This window comes from Amborella trichopoda, chromosome 3 (assembly GCF_054954075.1).
Source record: "Amborella trichopoda isolate Santa Cruz 75 chromosome 3, AtrichopodaSantaCruz75HAP2 v2.0, whole genome shotgun sequence".
Lineage (NCBI taxonomy): Eukaryota > Viridiplantae > Streptophyta > Magnoliopsida > Amborellales > Amborellaceae > Amborella > Amborella trichopoda.
In genome coordinates this window covers 41,374,075-41,399,673 of record NC_142338.1, presented here as the reverse complement: position 1 = coordinate 41,399,673, position 25,599 = coordinate 41,374,075, and the positions used below count along the sequence as shown (strand labels likewise).

The window sequence follows — 25,599 nt, the reverse complement described above, 5'->3', positions numbered from 1 at the left end:
GGTTTCTCTTATGACTGATGCTTTGAGTGATAGGAAGAGAAGAAGTCAAATGAATTTGCTTGTGAATTGTCTAGAAATGACTAGTTTTTTGAGGTCTAATGATGTCTCTGATCATATCGATGATGCCCATTACATATTTCAAGTGATAGATAAGGAAATCAATGAGGTTGGAGAGCATCTTGTTGTACAGGTTGTCACAGACAATGCTGCTCCTAATGTTGCTGCATCTAATTTTTTGCGCATACCTTATCCTAGAATCTTTTGGACACCATGTGCAACACATTGTATAGACCTCATGCTTGAGGCTCTTGGTAGTTTAACCGAGATATCAGGTGCAGTGAAGAAGGCCAAGCATGTTACGAATTTCATTTATAGCCGCTATATCACCCTCAGCATGATGCATACCTTTACAAAGAAGAAAGAGATTGTGAGGCCTGGGGTCACGAGATTTGCGACCTGGTACTTATGCCTATATTGCATACATTCGCGGAGAATGCAATTGTGGTAAATGTTTACTCGGATGAGTGGAGAGCATGCAAGGTCTAAGGCTCAGTTTGGGAAAAGGTGAGAGATATTATACTTTTTAAGGTTTTTTGGCAAGGGTTGAAGGATGCTTTTAAGGCATTTTTTCCTCTTATCAAAGCCCTTCGCACGGTTGATAGTGACCAGCCTTCTATGTGCTATATATTATGCTATGGAGAAATGCAAAAGAGAGATAGCCCAAAATTTCAATGATGAAGAAACCCGTTACAAGCCTGTTTGTGAGATTATTGATAAGAAGTGGGATAAGCAGCTACATCGACCATTGCATGCAACTGGTTATTTTTTTATCCCAGCTTTGTTTTATTTTGACAAGGATATACAAACACATGACACAATTATGGATGGATTTAATGAGTGTGTAGAGGTGTTAGTCCCTGAACTTGAAATGCAGGATATTATATGCGCTGATGAGCTGATAAATTACAAGTACTCATTAAAGTTTTGGGAGTCCAATGACAATGAGGCAAATGACCAAAATTAATCCAGGTATTAAATATTATTATATTAATAATATTATTAAGTTCATATATTACCAAGTTCAATTGTTCAAGTAATCAAATATTTCTATTATTTATTTATGATTTTTTTTTTTAATTTCTTTGCAACCTATTGGTGGAGCCAACATGGGCGTAATTCTCTAAATTTACAAAAGTTGGCCATTCGGATCTTAAACCTAATCACTTCTTCATCCGGTTGTGAGCGCAATTGGAGTACTTTTGAAGGGGTAAGGTCATAAGGGTAATTTGTATGATTTTATAAATAATACATGAACCATAGATACTAGATTTTAATTAGTTCACTTTCATTTTATTTTGTTAAGTTCTTATAAAGAAAAGGAACAAGCTTGAATCAAAGAAGCTCAATGACTTTGTCTATATCAAGTACAATCGATTCTTGAAGGACATATTTGCTAAAAGAGATAATAGAGACCCCATCAAATCAAAAAATATAGACAATGCTATGGAGTGGTTAGTTGATGATGATGAAGTCGAGGGGCATGAAGGATTGACATGGGACATGGTCATGGATGCTTCAAGGACATCAACTGACCCTCCTAGGGCTACTAGAGCTTCTGCACAGAGAACATGGGTGGAAGAAGAGGTAGATTCACAAGAGACGGAGGAAGACGAGTCGCAATATGTCGAGGAGGGTGACGACTCCGTTAACTCCGATGAATATGATGCCAATGCAGCTAACCCAAGATTTTCTGATGATGAATGAATGTTGATTGTTGAATAATTAATTAATTATTAAACTTTGTTCCTTTGAAGTTTGAACTTTGATTGAAGTATTGTGTATTGAACATTTGAACTATTGAAGATTCTCTTGAATCTTCAAGTATTACTTTCATGGTTTTATAATTTGGTTGGTTAGAATATTTTAAGTTTTAATTGCATAGATTATGGAGAATGAACCGACTTATGAATTATGGTTATGTTTATGGAATGTGTGCTAAATGCTAATATGTAGTATAATTTGAATATAACTGATAGTCTGATACTCAAATAACTGCATAATCCTTATTTGGATTCAATTGGGCCGCCCAGGTTCTAGGCATCCTCCTAGTCACTGGGCGGCCTGAACCCCCCAATCCGCCTAAGACTGCCAAGCGTGTTTTGAAACACTGGGTGCATGGAAAGATTCAATATAGTTATCCCTTGTGCACAGTAGTTCAATGCAATTACAACAGGTACCCAAGATGGAGGAAGAATGTTCGGGACAATGGACACTTACATGCAGTCAGGGACTAGATTCCCAGCTGTAGCAAGGTCCTTTGCAAGCATTGTCATTTTATTGACAGCTCGGTCACTGAGTCCGATTCCATCATTTTGCAAAAATTATACTTTTCTAATAATAATTGCACATGGGTATCAAAAGTGGTTTTATACTTTTCAGATAGGACACCCATCATAATTCAAGCTGTGGTGTAATCCTCAAATACTCTAATTAAGTTGTCCTCCATAAAACTCAACATTATGGTCTTAGTTGTTTTATCATCTTTTACCTATTTTTTAAATCGCCTTCTGGCTTGACCATTGACAATAGGCTCTAAAACTGGTAGTTCTGTATCTAGACCATAATCCACCATATCTTGGAAGAGAATGTATCCATTTTTTTTTCCACATAGAAAAATTAGTTCCATTGAGTTTTTCAAGTTTTGATAGTTCCTGCCATGACTATAGCCTAGATGTCATTTGAAGTTTTAGATGTGCCTAAAATTAAATAGATATAAAATATAGGCAAATTAGGCTCAAAAAATTTAATTGTGTTTTAAAATGGGTTGTATGTTAGTCAAATCAATAGGTTGCTGATTCTTTATGAGCTGCAATCTCAATGAAGAATTCTCTCAAATAGTTTATGTGTACACTGGTGTGATGCAAGAGCCGAGTAAATATAAGGTAGCAAAATACTTTATGCAAGTTCTTGAACTATAAAGCTTAACATTTTATATCAATATGATAGAGTCTATTGTAATTGTTTACAATCGGCAATATGTGTTATTCTCAACAAAATATAGACTACAATTAAGAAAATCAATTTATAAAATCAAGAGCATGAAGTTTTGCCTTCTCAAAATCGACCATAGCATAGGGAAATTATGGAAATAAAGAAGATATGATTCAAATAAAATATCGATAAAAGAAATATCCCTAACCTACCAACCAAACGTGCAAGATAAAATGAACAAATAGATAAATAAATAAATCAAACTAATATGTAGAGGAAATAGAAGTTGATTTTTTTTTGATGCACTGATTTTCAGCAACAGTTATGTGTTTCTTTGTGTTTCTCTCTAAAATTTCAGCAATAATTCTCTCTCTCTCTCTCTAAAATTATAGTAGCATTTTGTGGATGATTGAGATTGCCGAAAATGTTTCACAAGGAAAACAATTAATATTAGGTAAAGGGAAAAAAAAATTATGTATTAAGATAATATACATATGCACAAAAGTAAAGTGGCTCGACTTATTAGTCAGGTGCAATTGGTGCCCTCTCCAAGCCCGAAGTTGGCCGAAACCACTTAGCCCAAGGGCTAGATGGGGTTGGTTCTACAGCGAAGGAGAACGCACGAGACTGGCTACACGGAGCAACGACCACCTTCTTCTCTTAGCAGTGGAAGGACGACACAAGCAGTGATTACCTCCTATTGACAACAAGCAGCAACCACCTCCTGCTTCTTGACAGCAGAAAAAACGTTAATGCACTTGCAGCCCTAGAAGAGAAAATCCTTTTTGCAATGATGGACAAAAGAGAAATCCTCCTTTTTTACAGTGAATTTATGTCACTTTACCCCTCTTGCCTAATATGAGATTCACAGAAATTATGTTGACATCAGTGGTGAGAGAAAGCATTGATCATAACAAATGGTTAGAGAGAGAAGTGATGGCAACAGATGATTAGAGAGAGAAGTGACAGTTTAAGTGATTGCAGGGAGCATAAAATAGAGAATAGAAATCTCAGCAGCACGTTGAAGCAACATTGCTTTGATACCAATGTTGAACTTTAGGATAGTAGATGGAGCTGCCAAAAATTCTTGGTACTGAAAAGGGAGCGTCGATGGACTGTAAATCGCAAAGAGCAAAAGCTTTTGCAGAACGATTGAAAATAACTTTTGTTTCTCTTAACATCTTCATGGCCATGGAACCCTAATCTATAGGGGATGGGAGAAAATCATTCGCTCAATTTTTCTATGGCCATGAAACCTTAATCTATAGAGAGATGGGAGGAAGTCATTATTCAACGTTCAACGTTCAACGTTCAACGTTCCTCATGGAATCTCATAGAAGTGGGTATCAATGCATGCGGGATAAGGAAGTTATCTAGTATCTATTGAAAAAAAAAAAGATTTTCTCTCCCTCAAAAACCTTTTAAAGATAAATATTAATTAATACATAGTCTTTTTAAAGAAAAATATTAATTACAAAAGAAAGAAATATGTGGCACATGTGAGGGCTCCATGGCTACCCACACATACCAACACATAATGCATTGCAATAGCTTATAAAATAGACCGTGATCATAAAGCGAGCCTGTCCAATTTGCGCTAATGTAAAGTGATAGAATTAACATGGCCACGATAAAGAATTAACTTCATCACAACAAAAGCAAAAACCATGGGCCACGATCAGCAATTTAAATGTCCCCTGAAAATTGGAAGTTCTTATTTGTTGGGAAGAAAGAAGTTATTTAAGGAAGTTCTGAGTGTATATATTTGATAACATGCTGGAATGTTAAAAAAGTTCTAGGTACCTGTTTTTGACAACCTATTGGAATATATTATTTAAATATTATTTAAATATTATTTAAATATTATTTAAATATTATTTTTTAAATATTATGTATTAAATATTATTTAAATATTATTTTTACATTAAATATAAAACAATATATAATATATATTGTATTGTAAATATCTACATACATAAAATATATTATTGAAGAAAAATATATTACATTTTATAATAGGTAATAATATATATATATATATAATATAATAATAAAAAACAAATATATAGTAATAATTTAAATATAAAAACATGATATCTATAACATACTATAACATATAATATAATGTATTTTATATTTATCTTATTATATAACATAATATATTATATAACATAATGTATTTTATATTTATTATATTATATAATATAATATATAATAAAATATATTATATACATAAATATATATTATATGATATAAATATGTATTAATAATATAAATATAAATATATAATATATATTACATAATATAATATATATTATATTTATATAGGGATATGCTAGTATAGGCCCACTAGCCCACTAGCCTACAACTACATATATGCCTAACAATCTAGGTCAATCCAATGATCACGATTGCCTTTTGTATTTTAATTTTATTTTTTTTCTATAAATCCAAATCAATTGAAATTTTAGGCGTGCGTTTTTTAAAAATATTAGAATCCAATAAAAATATCAAAAAAATATTTCGTAAAAAATAAATTACCATAATAACCCTGAAACCTTTAAAGGATATTTTGATCAATTTATATTTTGTAAATTATTTTTAAATATTTTTATTAGGTGCGCATTGATGAGAAGAATAAATTTCTAGAATTTCACACGATTTGGATTTGTAGAAAAATTAAAATTAAAATATAAAATGAAGTCGTGCCTGTCAAATCAGCCCAGATTGTTGGGTCTGTATGTAGCTGTAAGTTAGTGGGCATACACCAGCATTTCCATTTATATATAACGTAATATGATATATAATATAGTGCATTTTATATTTATTTTATTAATGAACGTTTGTATTATATATTATATACATAAATATATACTATATAAAATACAAATATATATTAATAATTTAAATATAAATATATTTTATAATATATAATATATATTATATTTATATATAATGTAATATAATATATAATATCGGTATTTTAAATTTATTTTATTAGTGAACATTTGTATTATATATAATATAAAATATAATAAATTATTTAATGAGTATTTATTTGTATTATATAATATACCTAAAAATTATATAATATAATATAAATACATATATAAATTAACAATATAAATAGAAATATAAGGAGGGAGGTAGAATAGTCCATCATTTTAGATGAAACTTCTATTTTTAAGCACTAGGGAGTAAGGAAGTTATAGGGGGAACTTATTTACTATATAAGTTCTATGCATCAAACACAAAACTTGTGGGAAGTTCCTTCTTCCTCCCCTAGCTTCTTGTTATCAAACATATCTTAAAACACCATGCTGACAAGGGTTGGCAATGGGCCACTTAGCCCGACCTGGCTCGATGCATTCTGTCTTGGTCGGCCCGACTCTAAAAAGTAGGGCATGAGCTATGAATTGCGGCTCATGCCCTAAAAAAAAATAGGACTTGGGCTACGACTTGTGAAGCTAGCCCGATTTTTTTATTTCCTTATTTTTTTTATGGGTACGCCTAGGCTCTAAACGATCAAAATAGAGCCTATCTCAATAAATTTCATTAAAAGAGGTTCTTTTGATGCTCAAATATTATCAAATTGATCATCTCAATATCAAGATGCATAGAAAAGAATAAAAATGGATTTTAAGCTTAAAAAATAACGGATTTTGTAACTCATTTACTGGCCTTCAATTTTCAAGTTTTTATAGATTTATTTGATCGAAGCTTTAAAATTTATAATTAAAGGTGAAAGTACATTTTAAGGTTACGACAAAATTTTTTAGTATCGAATATCTCGGCATTATTTGAAGGTGGGCTCTAATTCCATGACCATACAAAGTACGGCCTTTTTTTTTATAGTTTCATTTATTTTAGCCCCCGCCCGTCGCCACCCGTATGCTGACCATAGGTAAGAATACTGCTTCCATGTGAGAGAGGGAGAGAAGAAGCTCTTGAGCTGAGGTGGAGGCATCCTCGGGTTGAAAGGAAAGGGGGAGGGTGATGATATACAGGTGGGTTTTGGGTCGGTCCTTTTCTGCAGGGGCAAAAGGAGAGAGAGAGAGTTTGGGGAAGAGGCTGTTGAGGCGGCTTGTCTTTCCAAAGAGGAGCGCAGTTGTGGCCCTAAGGCAGTGGGCTGAGGACCAAAATAACAATCTCCTCCCCCAAAAATATGAGCTCAACCGTATCACCAGGCTGCTTCGCAACCACCGCAGGTACAAGCACGCCCTAGAGGTCAGCTCATTCTCTCTCTCGAAACCTTCTCTTTCTGTATCGACCTGCACTCTTTACGTTTTGTTGTCCGTTTGGACCTTTGGGGCATCACTTATTTTCAGTCGTTCTTTGTTCTTTATTATACTTCTTTTGTCTATGTAAATATGCGTCATGATCTTTGTTGATGTAATCCCTTTTTTCACTAAACATATTCTATTCTCACTAATTCCCACTTCGTCTGTACCATTTGATACTTGATTACCATTGGGCGCTTCCTCTTGCTGCATATCTCTACAATGTGACATGGTGCTTGTGTCCAATTCATCATAGGCGATGTAGGGCATCCATGACAATAGCCCTTTCGAAAATCATATAAAATCAATCGATCAATTCGACCAGCATCCAGCCATGTCCACTCGGGCTTGGCCCCATGCCAAGCAGAGTGCCCCATGCCAAGCAGAGTGCTTGAGCACAAACTTGGGAAATATAAAAAAAATATAAAAATCAGAAATTATTTTATTTTATTGGTAAAATTGATGTATAAATCTTGAATATGTCATTTTGATTTTTTTGGTGTTGATATGCAAGTTTTTCTCATATGCCATACTTTTTTTATTTTTCCCTTTTTTTGGATTTTTTTGAAATGTTTCGAGCTATAAATCAATTTTTTATAAATCCATCTTTTGTATATGTTTTTGGGAAAATTACAAAAACCACCCTAAAATGGACTACCTATGCAACTTACCCCACCCCAATTTTTTCTCACACTTTTTTCTCCCAAACAACCTTTCCTCGCAAAAACCCCCCAACCCAAAAGTAACATAAATAAGACTAAAATACCCACATTTCTTTTCACACGGCCTTCTCTCTCCTCTTCCCCACACGCTCAGGCATACCGATACCTCGCTCCGGCGGTGCTACTACACGTTCCGGCAGTCTGCTCTGGCAATGAAGCCTCTGGAGCCACAACGCTCCGGCAATGAAGCCTCTGGAGCCACAACGTTCCGGCAATGGAGGACTGCGATCCGGCAGTCCGAATGTGCACTTTGGCAGTCACAATGTGCGCTTCTTGACATTCCACTCCGGCAGTAGCATACTGCGCTCCGGCACTACTCTACTTGGGATCGCAATTTGATTTTGTTTGTACGGGAAGGGCATTTCCATCCAAAAATTAAGAACTTTTTACCATGGGGGTGTTTTTACTCGGAAAGGTTGTTCGGGGGAAAAAAGTGTGAGAAAAAGTTGGGATGGGGGTAAGTTGCATAGATAGTTCATTTTAGAGTGTATTTTGTAGTTTTTCCTATGTTTTTCCATCTTATTTGGAATTTTAATGTTTTTTTATTGTTTACTTTGCCTTTTACTCTTATTTTTTATGTTTAACAAATATATAATTTTTTAATTTTTTTCCGTTTTAGGGTCCGTACACTACTCGGGCAAAGTCTGAGACTCGCTCAAGTAACTTGGTTCGGGCAGGGAGCCAAGTCCCAAGCCTAGTTTTCAAACCTTCAATTTGACTGATAGCTATTCATTTATCAAAACGTTATTCCTATTTGTGGGTATCACAATAGATAAAGGAGGCTACATGGGCTAATAGACTGGATTTCCATTGATTAACAATCTCATCACATTCAAATAGGGTCCGTCTTTGTTTATATTCCCAGCTACATGGGCTAAAAGACTGGATTGCCATTGATTAACAATCGCATCACGTTCAAAATTTCAAATAGGGTCCCTGTTTGATTATATTCCCCTAGGTTCCCTGCAACTTCATGCCTTAGTATATTAGGACAGAAGGGAATGGATTCAATGGCCCAATACATATCTTTCGGGTAAGTTTGCTTCCCCACTTGCATTTAAAATATTACTGACGAATGTTCAATTTGTCCCTGCTTAAGTCATTTTACTTTAGATTTTTTGCAGAAATTTGTTTTCTTTCTTTACAATAGCTTCTATCTTCACTATCATTTCACGGACCAGAACTTTTATACTTGTCATTGCTAAAAAGTAAGTTGTGTTATTCCCCACCCCCACCAATTATGGAGTCCTCATGGAATGGGTATCCCAAAGGCTTCGGGCCACTAGCTCTACACCATATGGATTTGAGCATTCATGGATTCTGCCTGATGATATTTGTCCAAATCTAAAAAGAAAAAGAAAAAAAGAAAAATAGGAACTGTACTACTAAATCTCTTAGCCTCCTAGGAGTGGTGTTTGATGGTCATAGCTGTTTGTCATCATTATCTGAGCCTTATCCCAACTATTTGGGATAGGCTGGTGGTCACAATCATTGATTTTAGATAATTAGCTTACAACTATTGAAAGAGGTAGCCAACTGCCGTCGCCTAAACAATTCCATCTCTACAATAAAGGTGGGGAACAAGATTTTGGACTAGACCTCTGAGATTGAAGAAGCCATTCTCTCCTTCTTCAAAACCCTCTACATTGCTCCCTTGGGTCCCAAACACAGGATGTCTGACCTACAGTTTCTCTCCATCTTAGACCTTTGGGTCCCATGGTTGGAACGGCCATTTACAAAACTTGAAATCCTTGCAGCTTTAGCTGACTTGGGTAAAGATAAAGCCTCGGGTTCGGATGGGTTCCCAGTGGCCCCCTTCAAGCTCTTCTAGGACTCTTTCTGACCTGGCTTTTTGAATTTCTTTGAAGAATTCTTCCACTGGGGTGTTATCCACAAAGCCATGAATGCAACATTTATCGCCCTTGTCCCCAAAATCGAAGGGCTTGAAGAACTAGAGGACTTCCGACTGATTAGTTTAGTAAACTCCACTTATAAGATCCTATCCAAAGTGCTTGCTTCTAGGCTTAAAGAGGTCCTCCCCTTCGTGATCTCCCTCTCTCAGGGTGCCTTCATCAAAGATAGGTAGATCCTTGATGGGGTTCTGGTGGCACATGAATGCATGCATTCTAGGCACATAGCCAGATAACCGGGTATTATTTTCAAGATCAATTGGGAAAAGGCATATGACCATGTTGATTGGGACCACCTGGTCCGGATGGGTTTTGGGTGCGATGGAGGCAGTAGATGAGAGGCTGTTATTCTCGGCCTTTCTTCTCAGTGCTCATCAATGGAGCTCCAAAAGGCTACTGCCCATCCTCTAGAGGTCTCCGACAAGGAGATCCTCTATCCCCCTTCCTCTTTGCGATTTCAGTGGAGGACTTCAGCCAATCAATTTCTTGTATATACCAGTCGGGTCTCTTGACTAGCTTCAAGAGTAGCTGTAGCGGTCCTATCGTCTCCCATCTTCAGTATGCTGACAACACCCTCCTCTTTTTAAATGGTGATTCGAAGGAAATTGAGACACTACGCTTCTTCCTTAAATGCTTTGAGTTTGCCATGGGCTTTTAAGTCAACATGGAGAAATCGACTATGATAGGGGTCGCTCTCACTATGTCAGAAACAAGAGCTCTCATTCCTAATTGGGAGTTTAAAGTGGAAGAACTTCCTATCAGTTACCTTGGCATGCCACTGGACCTCGGCAAACCTAAAAAGATGCAGTGATCCCACATCATCGACAAAGTTGATAGACGTCTTGCTGGATGGAAAGGAAGGTTCCTTTCTTTTGTAGGGAGATTCACTCTCTTCAAGGCGACCCTGGCTGATACCCCTATGTACCTTATGTCCTTGTTCCACATGCCAGCGGCGGTTGGTAGCCGTCGAGAATAGTTAATGAGGAACCTCCTATGGACAGGAGTTGTTGATGCCAAAAAATATCACCTTATTTCTTGGGAAAAATTTTGCCAACCCAAACACCTTGGTGGACTCAGTATCTGAATCCTAAGGAAACAAAACACCGCGTTGCTCGCTACTCAAAGCAACCTGCTTTGGTCCCAAGTCATCAGCTGCAAATACAAAATCCCCTCCAATACTTGGCTGTCGGAAGGGAGAACCCCGAGCAGAGCATCTGGGGCTTGGAAGTTTTTCATGTCTTCTCTCACTCTCTTCCAAAAAATATTCGTTTCCACCCTTGGGAAGGCCATCGCATCCGCTTTTGGTCCAATCGCTGGTTGGGCCACACTCCACTTAAGGACCTTTTCCCCTCAATTTTCTCTCTAGCGACCAACAAGTCCTCTTCAATCGCAGTCGAGATGCCCCTTTCGGGCAACATTAGAGTCTGGAATCCGTCTTTCAGACGCCCTCTCTTTGATCCTAAAACCTTAGACTTCCTTTCCTTGTCTTCCTTTTTGCATTCCAACTTCCTAACCCTTTTTGGGCCTGACCGCTTGGTTTGGATCTCTTCTCCTTCAGGTTCCTTCTCGGTGGCTTCCTACTACAAGAAACTTTTCTTGCCACCCACTTTTCCCCTTTCTCCGAGATCAGTTGTTGCTCAGGTGTGGTCCTCTATACCCCCCCCCCCCCCTAAAGTGCAAGCCTTCAATTGGATTGCATGCTCCGAAAAAGACTTTACTGTGGATCATCTTCAACAGAGGGGAATTCCCATTCCCAATCGTTGCGGGATGTGTACCAGTGAGGAAGAGAGCAACCCCCGCCTTTTTATTCACTGCGGACTTGCCCACAATCTGTGGAGGTTACTCCTCTGAACCTTTCGAGGGACACTCCGTGGCCTATTGTAGGCAGGCTCCTTTGGAAAACCTCCATTGCAGCCATGATCCGGGTCATCTGGATGGAGAGAAATTCGAGGGAGGACCAAGTGCAAAGCCCTGGCCCTGTTCCATAAAATCACCTTGGAGGTCGCTTTTTGGGCCTCCATCCACAAGACCTTCAGAGGTGTCTCGGCCACTACCTTCCTACACCATTGGAAAGACATTCTCCACACCCAATTGCCCTGGGTCTCAGATACTGCAGCCTTACAAAGCTTAACTTCAATGGGTACTCCAGTGGAAATCCCAGTTCGGCAGGGGTGGGTGGGGTCTTCCGCGACCACCTCGCAACTTACTTGCCTCTTTCTCCAAGAACATAGGCCACTCCAACTCCCAACTTACTGAGTCCATGGCACTCCTCACCAGTCTCAAGCTCTTTGACCCCTCGTGGGGTGAACCACTAATTGTGGAGGGAGATGCTCAAAATATTATCACTTGAGCTGCAGGCTCTGCGTCCTCCCCCTGGTATTTGGCTTTGATTTATTATGAGATAACTCACATTTGAAGGGATATGGCCGTCTTATCGAGGCATACTTGGAGGGAATCCAACGCCCTGATGGATCAACTAGCTAAAGATGGAACGTCATCCAGTACCTCGAGTTTATGATAGACTGGTTTTTTGGTTTCTTTATTTCCCTTTCTTCCTTGTAATGGGCAAATGTTCTAGCTTGCTTTTGGGTTTTCGGTATCTCTTCCTATCGGACCTTTGTACCATGCCCGACCCATTTTTTTTAGAGGGCTACCTCTCTAGGGTAGTCTATTCCTTTTGGGATGAGGCTTGGTCTGTGGGCTCCTCTGCCCTTGTACTTATTGCTTTTTAATACAACAGTTAACAACATAAATAAAAAAAAAAAAAAAAACTACTGAAAGAGACTGATGAGTAGAAAGAGGGTGAGAGACTTATATAACAGATGTTTTCCGGAAAATAATCCTATGAGAAAGTTCATTCCTACTGTTCTCTCGCTTGCTCATGTTTGTTTCTTGGGAAATTTATAGACACTGTAGTGCATGGGAAAGTGTGTTCCCTCTTTTATTAAGCGTACAGTGCATTTTCAGGAGAAGTAACATCATGATCCCCTAGGTCTGAAGTGTGACTTCGCTTTCCCATGTGATGAAATGCTCTTTCTAGTAACAAGCTCTTCGGAGAGAGTTTTCCTATGAAACAAGCGTCCACTTGTTGAATCTAAATAGTTGCTTTGTAAGAGGGAGAAAAGTCAATATACTTTCCATGGGAAAAATCCCAGTTTTTAGGATTGAGATAACCATGAACATATTGCTTCTTTTTAGAATGGCTGAGCAACAATTCACGGAGCAGCGTGGTGGTGAATGAGCTGTTGGATTTGTCTTAGGTGCCTTATGACATTGAAAATGAATATGTTAGAAATGTAGTATTGTAAAAACGAAAAAGAAAAAGAAAAAGAAAATTATGGGTAGTGTATTGATAGACTTTAGATGTAAACAATACATAAAAGAGACCCTCATTCATTATCACTGGAAGTATGTGAAACCATAGTTATCGGAATCTCTCCACCAACCTCGTGTTTTTTTTTTTTTTGAAAGTGTTAACGTTTAATAAGTAAGTACAAGAGACCTTGGCAATCCACAGTAAAGGTTGGATGCTCAAGGGATGAGAGGGCCAAAAATGGAATCAAAATCCTTTTTTAAGAGGTTACAGTGAGACACAACAACTTAGAAAAACAGGTCGATCCACCAAACTGGGTCCAAAAAATGGAAAGCAAAAGCTAAAAAGCCCACAAACCTTCTAGTCGTTTGCCATTGCTGTTGCTTCTTTGGCAACAGAGTCAGCTGCTTGGTTTCCTTCCCTCCATGTATGCATCCACACAGCGGCATATTTCTGCAAAGGAATTCAATTTCGTCAAACAAGTGGTTCATATGCCTAGGGGAATGAGAGGAGGGAAGACTCTGCGCCCAAGAAATTGTGTTCTTGGAATATTCCTCGACGAGGAGGGAGTGCAAGTGGAAGGGTTGGATGAGTTTGAGGCCTTCCCAGAGTGCCATCACTTCGGCCTCCATAGAATTAGCATGGCCAATGTGTTTGGAGACAGTTGCCATAGTAGCACCGAGGTGGTCTCTGAGGATGGCTCTGATGCCTGAAGGACCTGGGTTATCAAGAGAATAGCTGTCAAAGTTGAGCTTAAGCTTCCCCATAGGTGGAGGTTTCCATCTTGATGCATGCGGCAATCACAAGCGATGGAGTTTAAGAACGCTGCTCCAATCCTGGTTGACGGCCGAGGAGGGAACGCCTTTGAAGAATTGGTGGTTGGTCGCCCAAAAAATGATTGTGGACTTAAATTTGTTGACGACTTTGGGCCAATTTGTATATTCCCCTCGGAAAATTCTGTTGTTCCCTCTTGATCCAAAGTGCCCACAAAGCAGCAGCCACCGTCGTTTTCCAAAGAAGGATCCCTTCTTTATGCCAAGGGAAAGGTTGGAAGGAAGATATGATGGAGGTCACCTCAGCCTGTAGCACCCATTGCACATTGAACAATCTGAGGATAGCTCCCCAGAGATTGAAGGCGTAGGGGCAGTGCAGTATGAGGTGGTTGTTTGTCTCTTCTTCCGAGAGGCGTAAGACACACTTATTTGGAATCGGGATCCCTCGTATTTGTAGCTGATCTACTGTTAGAACTCTTTGTGAGAGAGCCAGCCACATGAAAATCTTGATTTTTGGTGGTGCGAAAGATTTCCAAGCTTGGGCAGCTGTAGTCGCAGGGGTGAGGGGAAAGGTTTGAAAGAAAGAGGAAACCGAGAAGTCCCCTGATGGTGAAGGACACCAAATGATACGATCAGGCCCCGATGTTGCTTTGAAAAAGGCCTGGAGTTCTGCCGCTAGAGTGGCGAAGCTCTCAGTTTCGAGATCATTGAGAGCCCTCCTGAAATTTGGGTTCCATGATCGTAGAGACCCTGCTGGTGGCATTTTGTCAGCCACAGTTGCTCCTTGATCTCTGGCCAAGGAGAAGAGATCAGGAAATCTGTCCTTCAAAGGGGTGTGCCCTATCCACAGGTCTGACTAGAAGAGAATTTTATTTTCCAACCTCGGATGGAATCTAATATGGCACAAAAAGGCTGGAGAGGTAGAGGAAATTGATCTCCACATGCCCGAGGACCTTTGTTTAGCTCTGCAGCTCGGTAGCCAAGCAGAGTTTGGCAAGTGATATTTGTATTTTAGGACGTCAAGTAATAATTGGTTGCTCAGGGTTGAGAGACGCCAACGCTATTTTCGTATTAGTGCCTTGTTCTGGATTTTGAGGTTCTTGATTCCAAGGCCACTCCTATTTTTGGTTTGACATATTTTGTCCCATCCTATCAGATGGATTTTGTTGTTGGAATCATCTCGAAACCAGAAGAATCTTCTCATCATCTGTTCAATCTTGGAATTGATAGCTACAAGCATATGAAAAATGGACATTTGGTCAACCGGTATGTTGGCAAGTGTTGCTTTGATCAAAGTAAGTCTTCCTCCTGGGGAGAGGAAACGACCTTTCCAACCAGGCCTACGGTCCACTTTATCTAAGATATGGGACCAATGGCTAAAGCGAGGTTTGCCTATGCAGAATGGAAGCCCAAGGTATTTGGAGGGCAGTGACTCTATCCCACAACCCCAACTGTGAGCAAAAGTTGAGATTGTAGTGTGGTCGACTTTTACACCCATCATTTTTGTTTTTTCAAAATTGACTTTGAAGCCTGTTGCAAATTCAAAACGCCTAAGAAACAGCAGGAGGTTATGAATTTCAGTGGGTGAGGCGTTGCAGAAAACCAATGTGTCGTCATCATACTGGAGTTGGGATACTGTCGGACGTCTAGGGCAGACCGAGAAGCCATGCAAGCGACCACCCGAGTATATTCTTGAAAGAGAACGCATGAAAACCTCGGCTGCGATTGCGAAGAGAAAGGGGGATAAAGGATCTCCCTATCTGACGCCTTTAATGGAGGGGAAGTAGCTTTTGGGGGTACTGTTAATAAGGATGGAGAAGAAGGGGTGCGAGAAGCAAGCTCTCATCCAAGATCTCCATCTAGAATCGAAACCCATCCTAGACTGGGTTTCTTCGAGAATGTCCCAGTCTACGTGGTTATAAGCCTTCTCCCAGTCGAGCTTAACGACAATGCCAGGTACCCCATCTAAGTGTCTTGAATTATGCATTCATGGGCTACTAATGCCCCATCCAAGATCTGGCGATCTTTAATGAAAACACTTTGTCTAGGGGAAATTACTAGTGGAAGGACCTCTTTGAGGCGAGAGGCTAGAACTTTTGCAAGTGGAATTGATCAAACTAATAGGGCGGTAGTCTTTGAGTTGAGAAGCTCCTTCGATCTTGGGAATAAGTGCGATGAAAGTAGCATTCAAAGCCCTATGAAGGGCCCCCTTATAATAGAATTCATTAAATAGGTCTAGGAAATTTGTTCAAACGAAGTCCCATAACATTTTGAAGGGAGCAATAGGGTAATCGCTAGGACAAGGATCTCTATCTGGGTCCAAATCAAAAGTGGCTGCTAAGATTTCTTGCTCAGAGAACGGCCTCTCTAGCCACGAGGCCTTGACCGGAGGGAGAATCAAGAAATTGAGGTCACCCATGAGAGGCCGAGAAGATGGTGGGGCGGAGAATAAATTTTGAAAATAGCAAGGATGGCTTGCTCGATCTCTAAAGGTTGGTCCAGGAGATTATCCCCCACTTGAAGATGGGTGATAGTATTGTCTCTACGCCTACAATTGGCAGTTCTATGAAAGAAGCTTGTGTTGAGGTCCCCTGCCTTCAGTCACTTAATCTTGGACCTCTAATACCAAAAAATTTCCTCTTTCTTGAGGATTGATTGGTATTGGAATTTGAGCTCATATCTGTTGATGATTTCACTGTCCAAGAGTGGTCTAGATTATTCAAGGAGGTCTAGGGATTGAATGGACTGCAGGGTTGCAGATTTTTGAGGCCCGAGGAATCCCAAAAGACCCCTACTCCAAGTTTTAAGATAATTCTTCAAAAGTTGGAGTTTTCTCTATAGTTTAAACTATAGTTGTTGGAAACATTTGTGATACGGAATCGTTTTTGGAATCTGAATTGTGGAATCGTGTGTCAAAAGTTTTGGAATTTAGGAATCGTTGTTTGTACAATTTGGATTTGAGAACAATGGTTCTCACTATTTCGGAATTGCGATTCAAAAAATTAAGAATCGTATTTCCTATTTGCAAGAATCGATGTCCCTTCATGTTGGAATCACGTTTCATATCTATATGGAATCACACATGACCCCACTTGTTTCGGTGGTTGCTAGAATTGTGATTCAGTTAGATTGGAATTGTGATTCCTAAAAATATGGATTCGTGATTCCTAAAATTCTAGAATCGTTTTCCCCATCAACTTGGAATCAACATTTTGGAATCGTGATTCTCCCCATATTGGAATTGAGATTCTCCCCTTACTAGATTTGCGAACCAATTCCCTCCGGTATATGAGAGAAGTATTCGAAAAATATATAAATTTACCCATTACTACAAGATCGAATTTTGGTCTGTATATTCTCAGTCGAAGACTCCAAGTACTAATGACAACCTTTATGATATCTTTGTGGACAATCCCATATAATGAACTCGGTCTACCGCAGTGTTTTAAAATGCGGGATGCGGCCAAAAGCGGTGGGGGGGCTAATGCGGCGATGCAGCGTGATGTGGTCCGGATGCGGGTGCATCGCGATGATGCAGTCAATAAATATAAAAAAATTCTAGAAAATCTTAAAAAAGAGGTTAATGCATAGAAAAAAATATGGAGGTGATATATGCGATAGTAAGTATTTTAGTTTAAAGATTATCTTCAAAAATATTAGCTGTCGAAAATTTTGTATCCACTATCCCCTGATAGAAACTAGAAACTTGAAACTAGCTTCATAAAACATTCAACAATCAACAACCATAATCACAAATTTGCAACCACAAACTTTAAAGTTACAAAATAGTGTTACTACAAATCAAAAGTCCATGTCTCCATGAAGATTAAAGAGTAAGAAGTCAAGCTCAAGAAGAGTCAAGAAGAGTTAATAGTTAATACATTCATCCATTCATCATAGATGTCATCTTGAGAGACAATTTTGAAGCAGTGCTCGATTTCTTCATGGCCTTTGAAACCCCCGATTTCTTGTCGCAAATTCACCTAAACTTCCCCAAATCAACAACCAAAAGGTTCAAATCAAGATCCAAGTATCAAACAATCCCCAAATCCAAGATCTCAATAAAAAACTATTTTTGCCTATTTCTTTGTTTTGGTCGATTTGATCCCAAAAAAGCCACGAAAGTGGTTGTAAATGCTTGTTTAGGGGGTTTAATACCCCTTCAAACTATTTCCCCAATTTTTGATGGTCAAAAAGACCATTTTGCTTATCCCCAAGGGGCACAATCGAAAATAACATCGTGGAATAGTCTGCGGCTAGATGCGCTATGTGGCTCTGATGCGGCGCATATGTGCGCGCATTTCTCCACACCGCATATGCGGTCTTTTCCGATGCGGTGCCCACCGCATATCACTTGATGCGGCGCCCACCGCATATCACTTGATGCAGCCGCATTTTAAAACACTGGTCTACGGTAACCATATTATGCCTATAAGGTCTGAAGCTAGTCTACGACATACAAAGAATGAGAACAAGAGTGAGCTCCCTTTTATCTCCTTTCCTTGAATTATAAAATAAGTACATGACAGAGTAATTCTTCTTTGTTAATTGTAGTTTTGAGTCTTTTGACTTTTGAAAATTGAGTTATTCAATTTTTTAGTCAATTTCTCTGATATATAATGATTAATTTAACCTAAAACACCACACAGGGCACTTCGCTCATATCCTTATTATCTTCTTATTCTACTTAAAGAAAAGCATTTTTATCCTCTTATTCAACTTGCAGAAATGACGGTGCCGATCATATATTAAACATTATTACATTAGTAGTTTAGTACACTTACCATTTACCCATTATTAAATTTGAAGTAACATATTTTTTTAATAGTATTTATTCTTGGTAAGAGTTCTTAAAAAGTAACATGTAATGAAGCATAGAAATTAGTAAATAAGAAAATAAAAAATTTAACATATTACCCATATTTTAAAATTTGATTATATTGCCATGTGCAACAATTTCAAATTCTCTCACGATCATACATGTCGTGCTCACTCATGATTGAGCACACATCGGAGGGTTTCTGCTCTCCCTATGTTCACATTACTTTCACGTTGTATATATTATTTAGTTGAACACTTGAAGTCCCTATTCTCACATTACTTTCATGTTATATTATTTAGTTGAAGACTTGAAGTTCCTATTCTCGCATTACTTTCATGTTATATTATTTAGTTCAAGAATTGAAGTTCCTATTCTCACATTACTTTCATGTTATATTATTTAGTTGAACACTTGAAGTTCCTATTCTCATGTTACTTTCATGTTATATTATTTAGTTGAACACTTGAAGTTCCTATTCTCACGTTACTTTCATGCTATATTATTTAGTTCAAGAATTGAAGTTCCTATTCTCACATTACTTTCATGTTATATTATTTAGTTCAAGACTTGAAATAAAGATTCAAGACTTGAAATAAAGATTGAATGCATTTAACATAGGAAACAAGATGTAACTTTTAGAAATACTAAAACTATTGAAGTTTAGTGTGAACACATTTAATGAGGGAGGCGAAATGTAATCCATTACGAATAAAAGAACTTATTAGTGTTAAGTAAAATTTGAGAAAATTTAATTTTGAGAAAAAATATTATTATTTTTATTTCAAAAAACACTATTAAAATTCATCAATGTCCTCGACTGTGTTCGCATGTTCCTATCGAATAGTCATGTGCATGGGGTAAGAGTGAATTTATGTTAGAGGATTGTTGTGTAGCAAAGAATCACAATGTCTGCGATATAGAAACTTGATTCCAAACAACATGGATTCTCAATTCCAAAAAATTTGGAATCAACGTTTCTCACAAGCATAATCGCTTTCTTGTGTAGCTAAGAATCATAAAGTCTTCGATATGGAATCTTGATTCCGGCAATCCAGGAATCGAGATTCCTAAACTAGGTGGAATCGTGTTTCGCAAAAAATGGAAATGTGATTCCTTTCGTTTAGAATCGACTTTCACCTGGGAAAGCACCGAATCGAGATTCCAAAAAGGAATCGCTACTGTCATAGGCGATTCGGGTAACTATGGTTTAAACCCAGCCAACCTTATACCAGGTTAGAGTGTGATTGCCACCAAATGGGGAATTAGTTAAGAAGATCAGCTTCTTCTAACCAAGTGAGTTCAAATTAGTTAAGAAGAATGGGTTCCAGGAAAGTTTGTGTCGCAGTCAATGGAGATCAAGAAATGGTCTAGTTTGGAAAGAGATGAGCTAGTGGCATGACTAGACTAGGTGAACTGAGCACCTTGAATAGGTAGGTCGACCAAATTGTTGAGGGCAACAAAGTCGGAAAAGGCGGACATTGTCGGAGTAATTTTGGAGGAGTTTCTCTCATGGGACCACCTAATCACGTTGAAATCCCCACCAATGCACCAAATCTGGTGAGGAAGTTGCGCGATAAGGTTCAATTCGTCCCAAAGAATGGGTCTATCTGCATCAGAAATACGTTGGTAGATCGCTGAGAATTTCCAATGAACGCCGTCAAAAATTCTGGAGAGAAGGATGGAGACAGAGAATATCTTCATGTGGGAAGAATTTAGTGAGTGGACTGTAGGATCCCAAATCACCTATATTCCCCCCCGAAGCACCCTCCGCGGTGACGGTTACCCATTGATAGGGTTGACGGCCCCAAACTTGTCGGACGAAAGACAATGTCGGATTGGGTGGTTTTGTTCCCGTAAGGGCCAACACAAATGGTCTGTGTCTCCAGCAAAGATCCCTAACTGCTTGTTTTTTATGGGCTTGGTCAAGGCCACGAATGTTCTAAGATATGATCAGCATGTAAAAGTAGGAGATGGAGGTGGTTCCTAAAGATGAGCTTCGCCATGAGGCTGGTGCTTAGGAGGTATAAGAGCAGTAGAGTTGTTAGAAGAAGAGGGTCGGTCGTAATTGATGCTGCAGCCAAATTGGCTAATTCACGAGAACCCTTCTTGCTTACACGATCTTGCAGTTCTTCCTTGAAGTCTTGAAGAACTCTTGAAAGTGTTCATCCGGTTTGGTTTGTGGGAGGCCCATGACTTTTATGACCTCCAGAATCTGGCGCTGTCCTTTGTCAATCAAGTCGACATAATCGGAGTCCACCGAATGAGGGGAGAGAGGGTCCCCCATAGTATCAACTTAGAAGCTTCTGGAGAGAAATCAGGGGAAGAAGCCAAAGGCGATGGTAATGCCGGCAACATAGGGAATGGTAGGCTGTTTGCCTCTGTGGGTCGGAAGATACCCGAGGAGAGCCCGAAAGGATCCCCTTGAGAGTGGGTGACAATATCAGTCAAAGAAGTGGAAGGAGATAAAGGAGCCGCCTGAGAGGTAAGAGGAGAGGAGCAGGAAGCAAAGGCTGCAGCAGGTTTAGGAGAAAGGAAGTAGGAGAAGTTGTCACGGGTGGGTTGGTGACCAGACCTGGTGTGGTGGGGGTAGCAATAAAGGGGTGGGTAAAGGTAGGTGAGAGTGGCAAAGTCAAGGCGGTGGTTGGGGAGTGAGGAGAGAAGTCAGGGAGAGGGGGGAGAGAGGGGAAATAAGGTAGAAAGGTAGGTTCTCTCTCATGGGCAGGCAGAATGAAGTTAGAAAAATTGGGTGGGAGGAGAGCGGCAAAGGGGTCAGGTTGTGGATGGGTTGGGTGTAGAAGAGGAGAGGGTGTGAGGTTGGGGATGATAGGGGTTAGAGAGGAAAATGTGACCACTAAGACCGAGATGATAATGAGTTCACCACTGGTGGGGTCAGTCGGAACACCCATGGGAACTGGAGGGAATACACCATGGTTCAAGGGTTCATGCCGAGTTCTTCTCTGGATCAGGAGGAGAGTGGTCTCGAAGGTTCAGGTTGTCTCCTTAGTCTGAAAGGAGGTTGATGAGAAGGAAGCAGTAGAGCAAGTGGTGTTTGAAACAGAATGCATAGGTTGTGAAGAAAGGGCCATAGGTGATGGGTTAAACGAGGGAAGGCGAAGGGTCTCAGATGTACGAGGTGATGGGATGTCCGGAGGTGATGATGGCATTTGAGCCAAGGGGCAGTGTGTAACAACGGTGGTAGTGACGGTGGAGTGGATGAACTGCTAGGCGGTTCGGTTCCAAAACCCGATTCCGCATTTCTGTGAAGGAATCTTCACGGAAACCGTTTTTCAGAACCAAGGCAACTTGATTCTTTAGTTTCGGAATCTCGATTCTACACATCTTTAGAAACCATTTTTCGGAACCAAGGAAACTCGATTCCTTAATTTTGGAATCTTGATACAACACATCTTTAGAAACCATTTATCGGAACCAAAGAAACTCGATTCTTTAATTTTGGAATCTCGATCGAATACATCTTTAGAAACTTGAACCCATTAATTGTGGGTAGACGTTCCCAAATATATCAAATCTAGATTCTAGCAAGGATTAAGTCTTTATTTCACATCAATTGGAGTAGAAATATTCCTTTGAATGCTTTTAGTGGTTGCAGGGTTTCATTATTTTACTTGTGCCACCCTGGATGGCCTGTACTTTAAATTTAAAATATAATTGGTAAATACAGCACATACAATTAAAAGTAAAACCATGGCGTAGACATAACCTATTTTGTCTTTATAATAATGAAGTCAAAATAACAATTTAGAAATACTTGTTTGTTTGTATATAATGACCACAAGTTCAATAGTCAACGCAATCACTTTAAAATTTGGGAAACCTTTTAATAAGAGACATCCAATATAAGTTCTAAAGTTGATGAGGCTCAAGATGTGCTTGTGGCTTCTTTCTCCATAAAAATGAAATCTCGATTCCTGGTAGGGGTCGTCAAATGCGTTCCATAGTTCATATTATTGTAAATCTCAATCTCAAACTGGCATGGATCTCTGATCCATGTACTTCAGAAACTTGATTCCCAATATGTTAGAATCACGATTCGAAATAGCAACATAACTTTGTTCCACATATGACAGAAACTCGATTCCATATATGTTGGAAACTTGATTCCGCATATTAATGAATCCTGACTCTTGGAGTGTTGATTCTAGGGGATGGGAATCTCGATTCTAAGGAGGATGGAATCTCGATTCCATATGTGGATGAAACTTGGATCTATTTTGGTCGAAACACGATTCTAAAAAACTAGGAATCTCGTTCCTAGCGATTTCTATTTGACGGACAACGACTCCTAAGACAGGAATCTTCTAGACCATCACGATTCTGTGATTCATGTTCCTAAAACGATTCGGGTTCCCAGGCATTTCCAACAACTATGTGTGAAACCATATTTGAAGGCTACATAATAAGAACGTTGTAGAAGCTTTGTTCCAGAAAGGTCCAATTAAATTTCTTTGGTTTTGGTCGGTTCAAGGTTTTAAGACTAGATTTTCATTCTTTGGATCCCTGATGAAACAAATCCTTGCAAACCTATTTCAAGAATAAGCCTCAAGCTCTTTTTGTCTAACCTACTTTGTCAAAACCTTCTTTTCTGGTGGGACATCAAACTATACCCTTAGGGCTGAGTTCAGTTATAAATCTTGGGAAATGAAATAAAGCAGAAAACATTGGACTGAGGTCTAGAAAATAGGGATTCATCTCTTTTCAAATCTATGTAGATTATAGCAGAGTATAATTAGGCTGCACATGGTGCAGACCAAGGGTGTGCTTGAACCATGCTCACCTACTGTGTAGTACAGTGGAGTGCAGCCCAAGCCTGAACTGGCTGGTCTGAACTCTGGCAGACCTTTATTATTAACATAATACATGTGTTACTTTTATCTAATATAATAAGATGTTAATATTTTGGCCATGTTACGTGGGCTTGGCTTGCGGGCCTGAGTCTGGCCCAAATACGATTCAAGCTGTTTTTTCACCCAGCACAGCCCTGTGGGCATCTTAGTTGGATCCAAGCCGCCCCGTTTCGGGCCTTAGCAGAGGCCTTGTGGGCCAGCGTCATCCATTTGGACTCTACACAAAGAATCATAAATGCCACATAAGAAACAGCATTGTGGGTTGTCCTGATATTATAACTGGTGAGTGCTGCAAGCATCTATAGAAGCTCTTACAATCATTGAATACCTTTCTGTAAGTTCTCTTAAAATCAGTGAACATCCTCTCTCAAGACTTGTCTACCAATATTAGCTCTAAATTCTGCTATAGTTGGAGCAAAATCCCTTCCAGGGGTGCATCTAAAAAATCTGATAAAAGAGCCACCTACTGAAAACATAAGAAGTTTTAGTGCTGCGCATTTCAGAGGAAAATCTAAATCGAGATGGAAATCTTGATTTCCTATCGTCTAGTGTTTAGTAATAGCTCCAAAAATTTATAATTTCTTCACTGAAAAGCCGGAAATATAATGACAATATGTATCTCTTCACATATAGATACTTAGCCTGCCATTTGTAGGTGAAAAGGGCCAATTTGGCTAGAGAGACCTTTTCGCGCATAAGAATGACCTTTTTGCTTCAAAGAACGGTGCTTCAGCTGAAGAGGTCTAGCTGTCTTAGCCTTGTGTCAATCCCAAATACTTCTGCAATTTGGTACCCGGTTATACATCAAAGCATGCGAAAACAAAGTGGAAGCTAATTAATGATAGAACAGCGCTTGTAGGAAAAATCTAATCCTCAATGAAACTAATCAATGAGACAATCCTTGACTTCTAGTTGTTACGAGAAGCAGTATGCAGATTAAAACACAGTGAACTAATTTAGGGTGAAAATATTTACATGGTTGAACATAGTAGTATGCCAGTATCCGTTGGAAAAAGGTGACAAAAAGAATAATTTGTACAATGAATGAGACATATCCGTCCTTGTTAGAATTGGGGCCTGTTAACTACAAAACCATTGCTAACAGTACCTTCCTTCGCGAGGGCATCAGCAACTGCGTTTGCCTCGCACCACGAGTTCTTGAAGGAAATGTGTCAAGTGTCTCAAATCTCTAAAATTCGGTCAACAGTTGTTTCAAATGCCAAGGACAGGTCCCTTGAGGCCCATCACTTAACATGCATTGAATCCCCTCCTCAAGGGAGGAACCCCACCTGCAATCTTACAATTTGGGGCACTCCAACAGTGTGACTGCCCTAGCCTTTATAGAGTTTGTCATCCGAATGGAGCTCATATGAGACAGTAAAAAGTCAGCCACATCAGTTCTAAAAGTATCTGCATTAACCGCTACGTGTAGGCCTTGGGTTGCCAAAGGAACATCCATCGAAGTTGAGCTTGACAACTCCTGGAGTCGGGGGCGACCACAAGTTGGATCAGGAGACAGCCATTTGCCTTGTGCTTCGGATGATGCCCTAGTTTTGGACAAAATCTGGCATAGGTTAACCAGATAACTCCTTGTGATTTCGAACCGAAAAGATAACGATGCCTTTAACCTTGTCCTATAAAGCACCCAACTGTTTTCCCTTGCTCTTCAAGATTTTAGAGTTGCCTAGATGAGTTGTTGGATAATTCAGGCCTAGCAGCACTTTCATTCAATGAGGCCGGGGCTAAAAGTCCAGATCTGGAGATAAACCAGGCAGTGGATGTACTACAATCAATAGTTTCCACCTGTACGTTACGTATAACGCATCAGTTCTGTAATGGAATGTATCTTCTTTGGATCTGGTTTGTGGTAAGGGCTTTCGTAGAAATGACCAGCCAATTGAAGGTTTGGTGGGATAGGGATTT

General features: G+C 39.3%; 1 protein-coding gene across 2 annotated transcripts in view; it reads left to right on the top strand.

Annotated features, from left to right (window-relative positions):
• Nucleotides 1–6,913: 6,913 nt before the first annotated feature.
• Nucleotides 6,914–25,599, top strand: part of LOC18422562 (Pentatricopeptide repeat (PPR) superfamily protein) — a 41,126-nt gene continuing 22,440 nt past the window's right edge. The window contains exon 1 of one of the 2 annotated variants that reach the window (XM_020668753.2): nt 6,914–7,199. Coding sequence is in view for 1 of the 2 variants with exons in the window: in XM_006878521.4 (XP_006878583.2) it covers nt 6,988–7,218 (231 nt within the window). In the remaining variant the exon portion in view is untranslated. Of the gene's footprint in view, nt 7,219–25,599 lie in introns of both variants that reach the window. The other variant, XM_006878521.4, reaches the window with a different exon arrangement.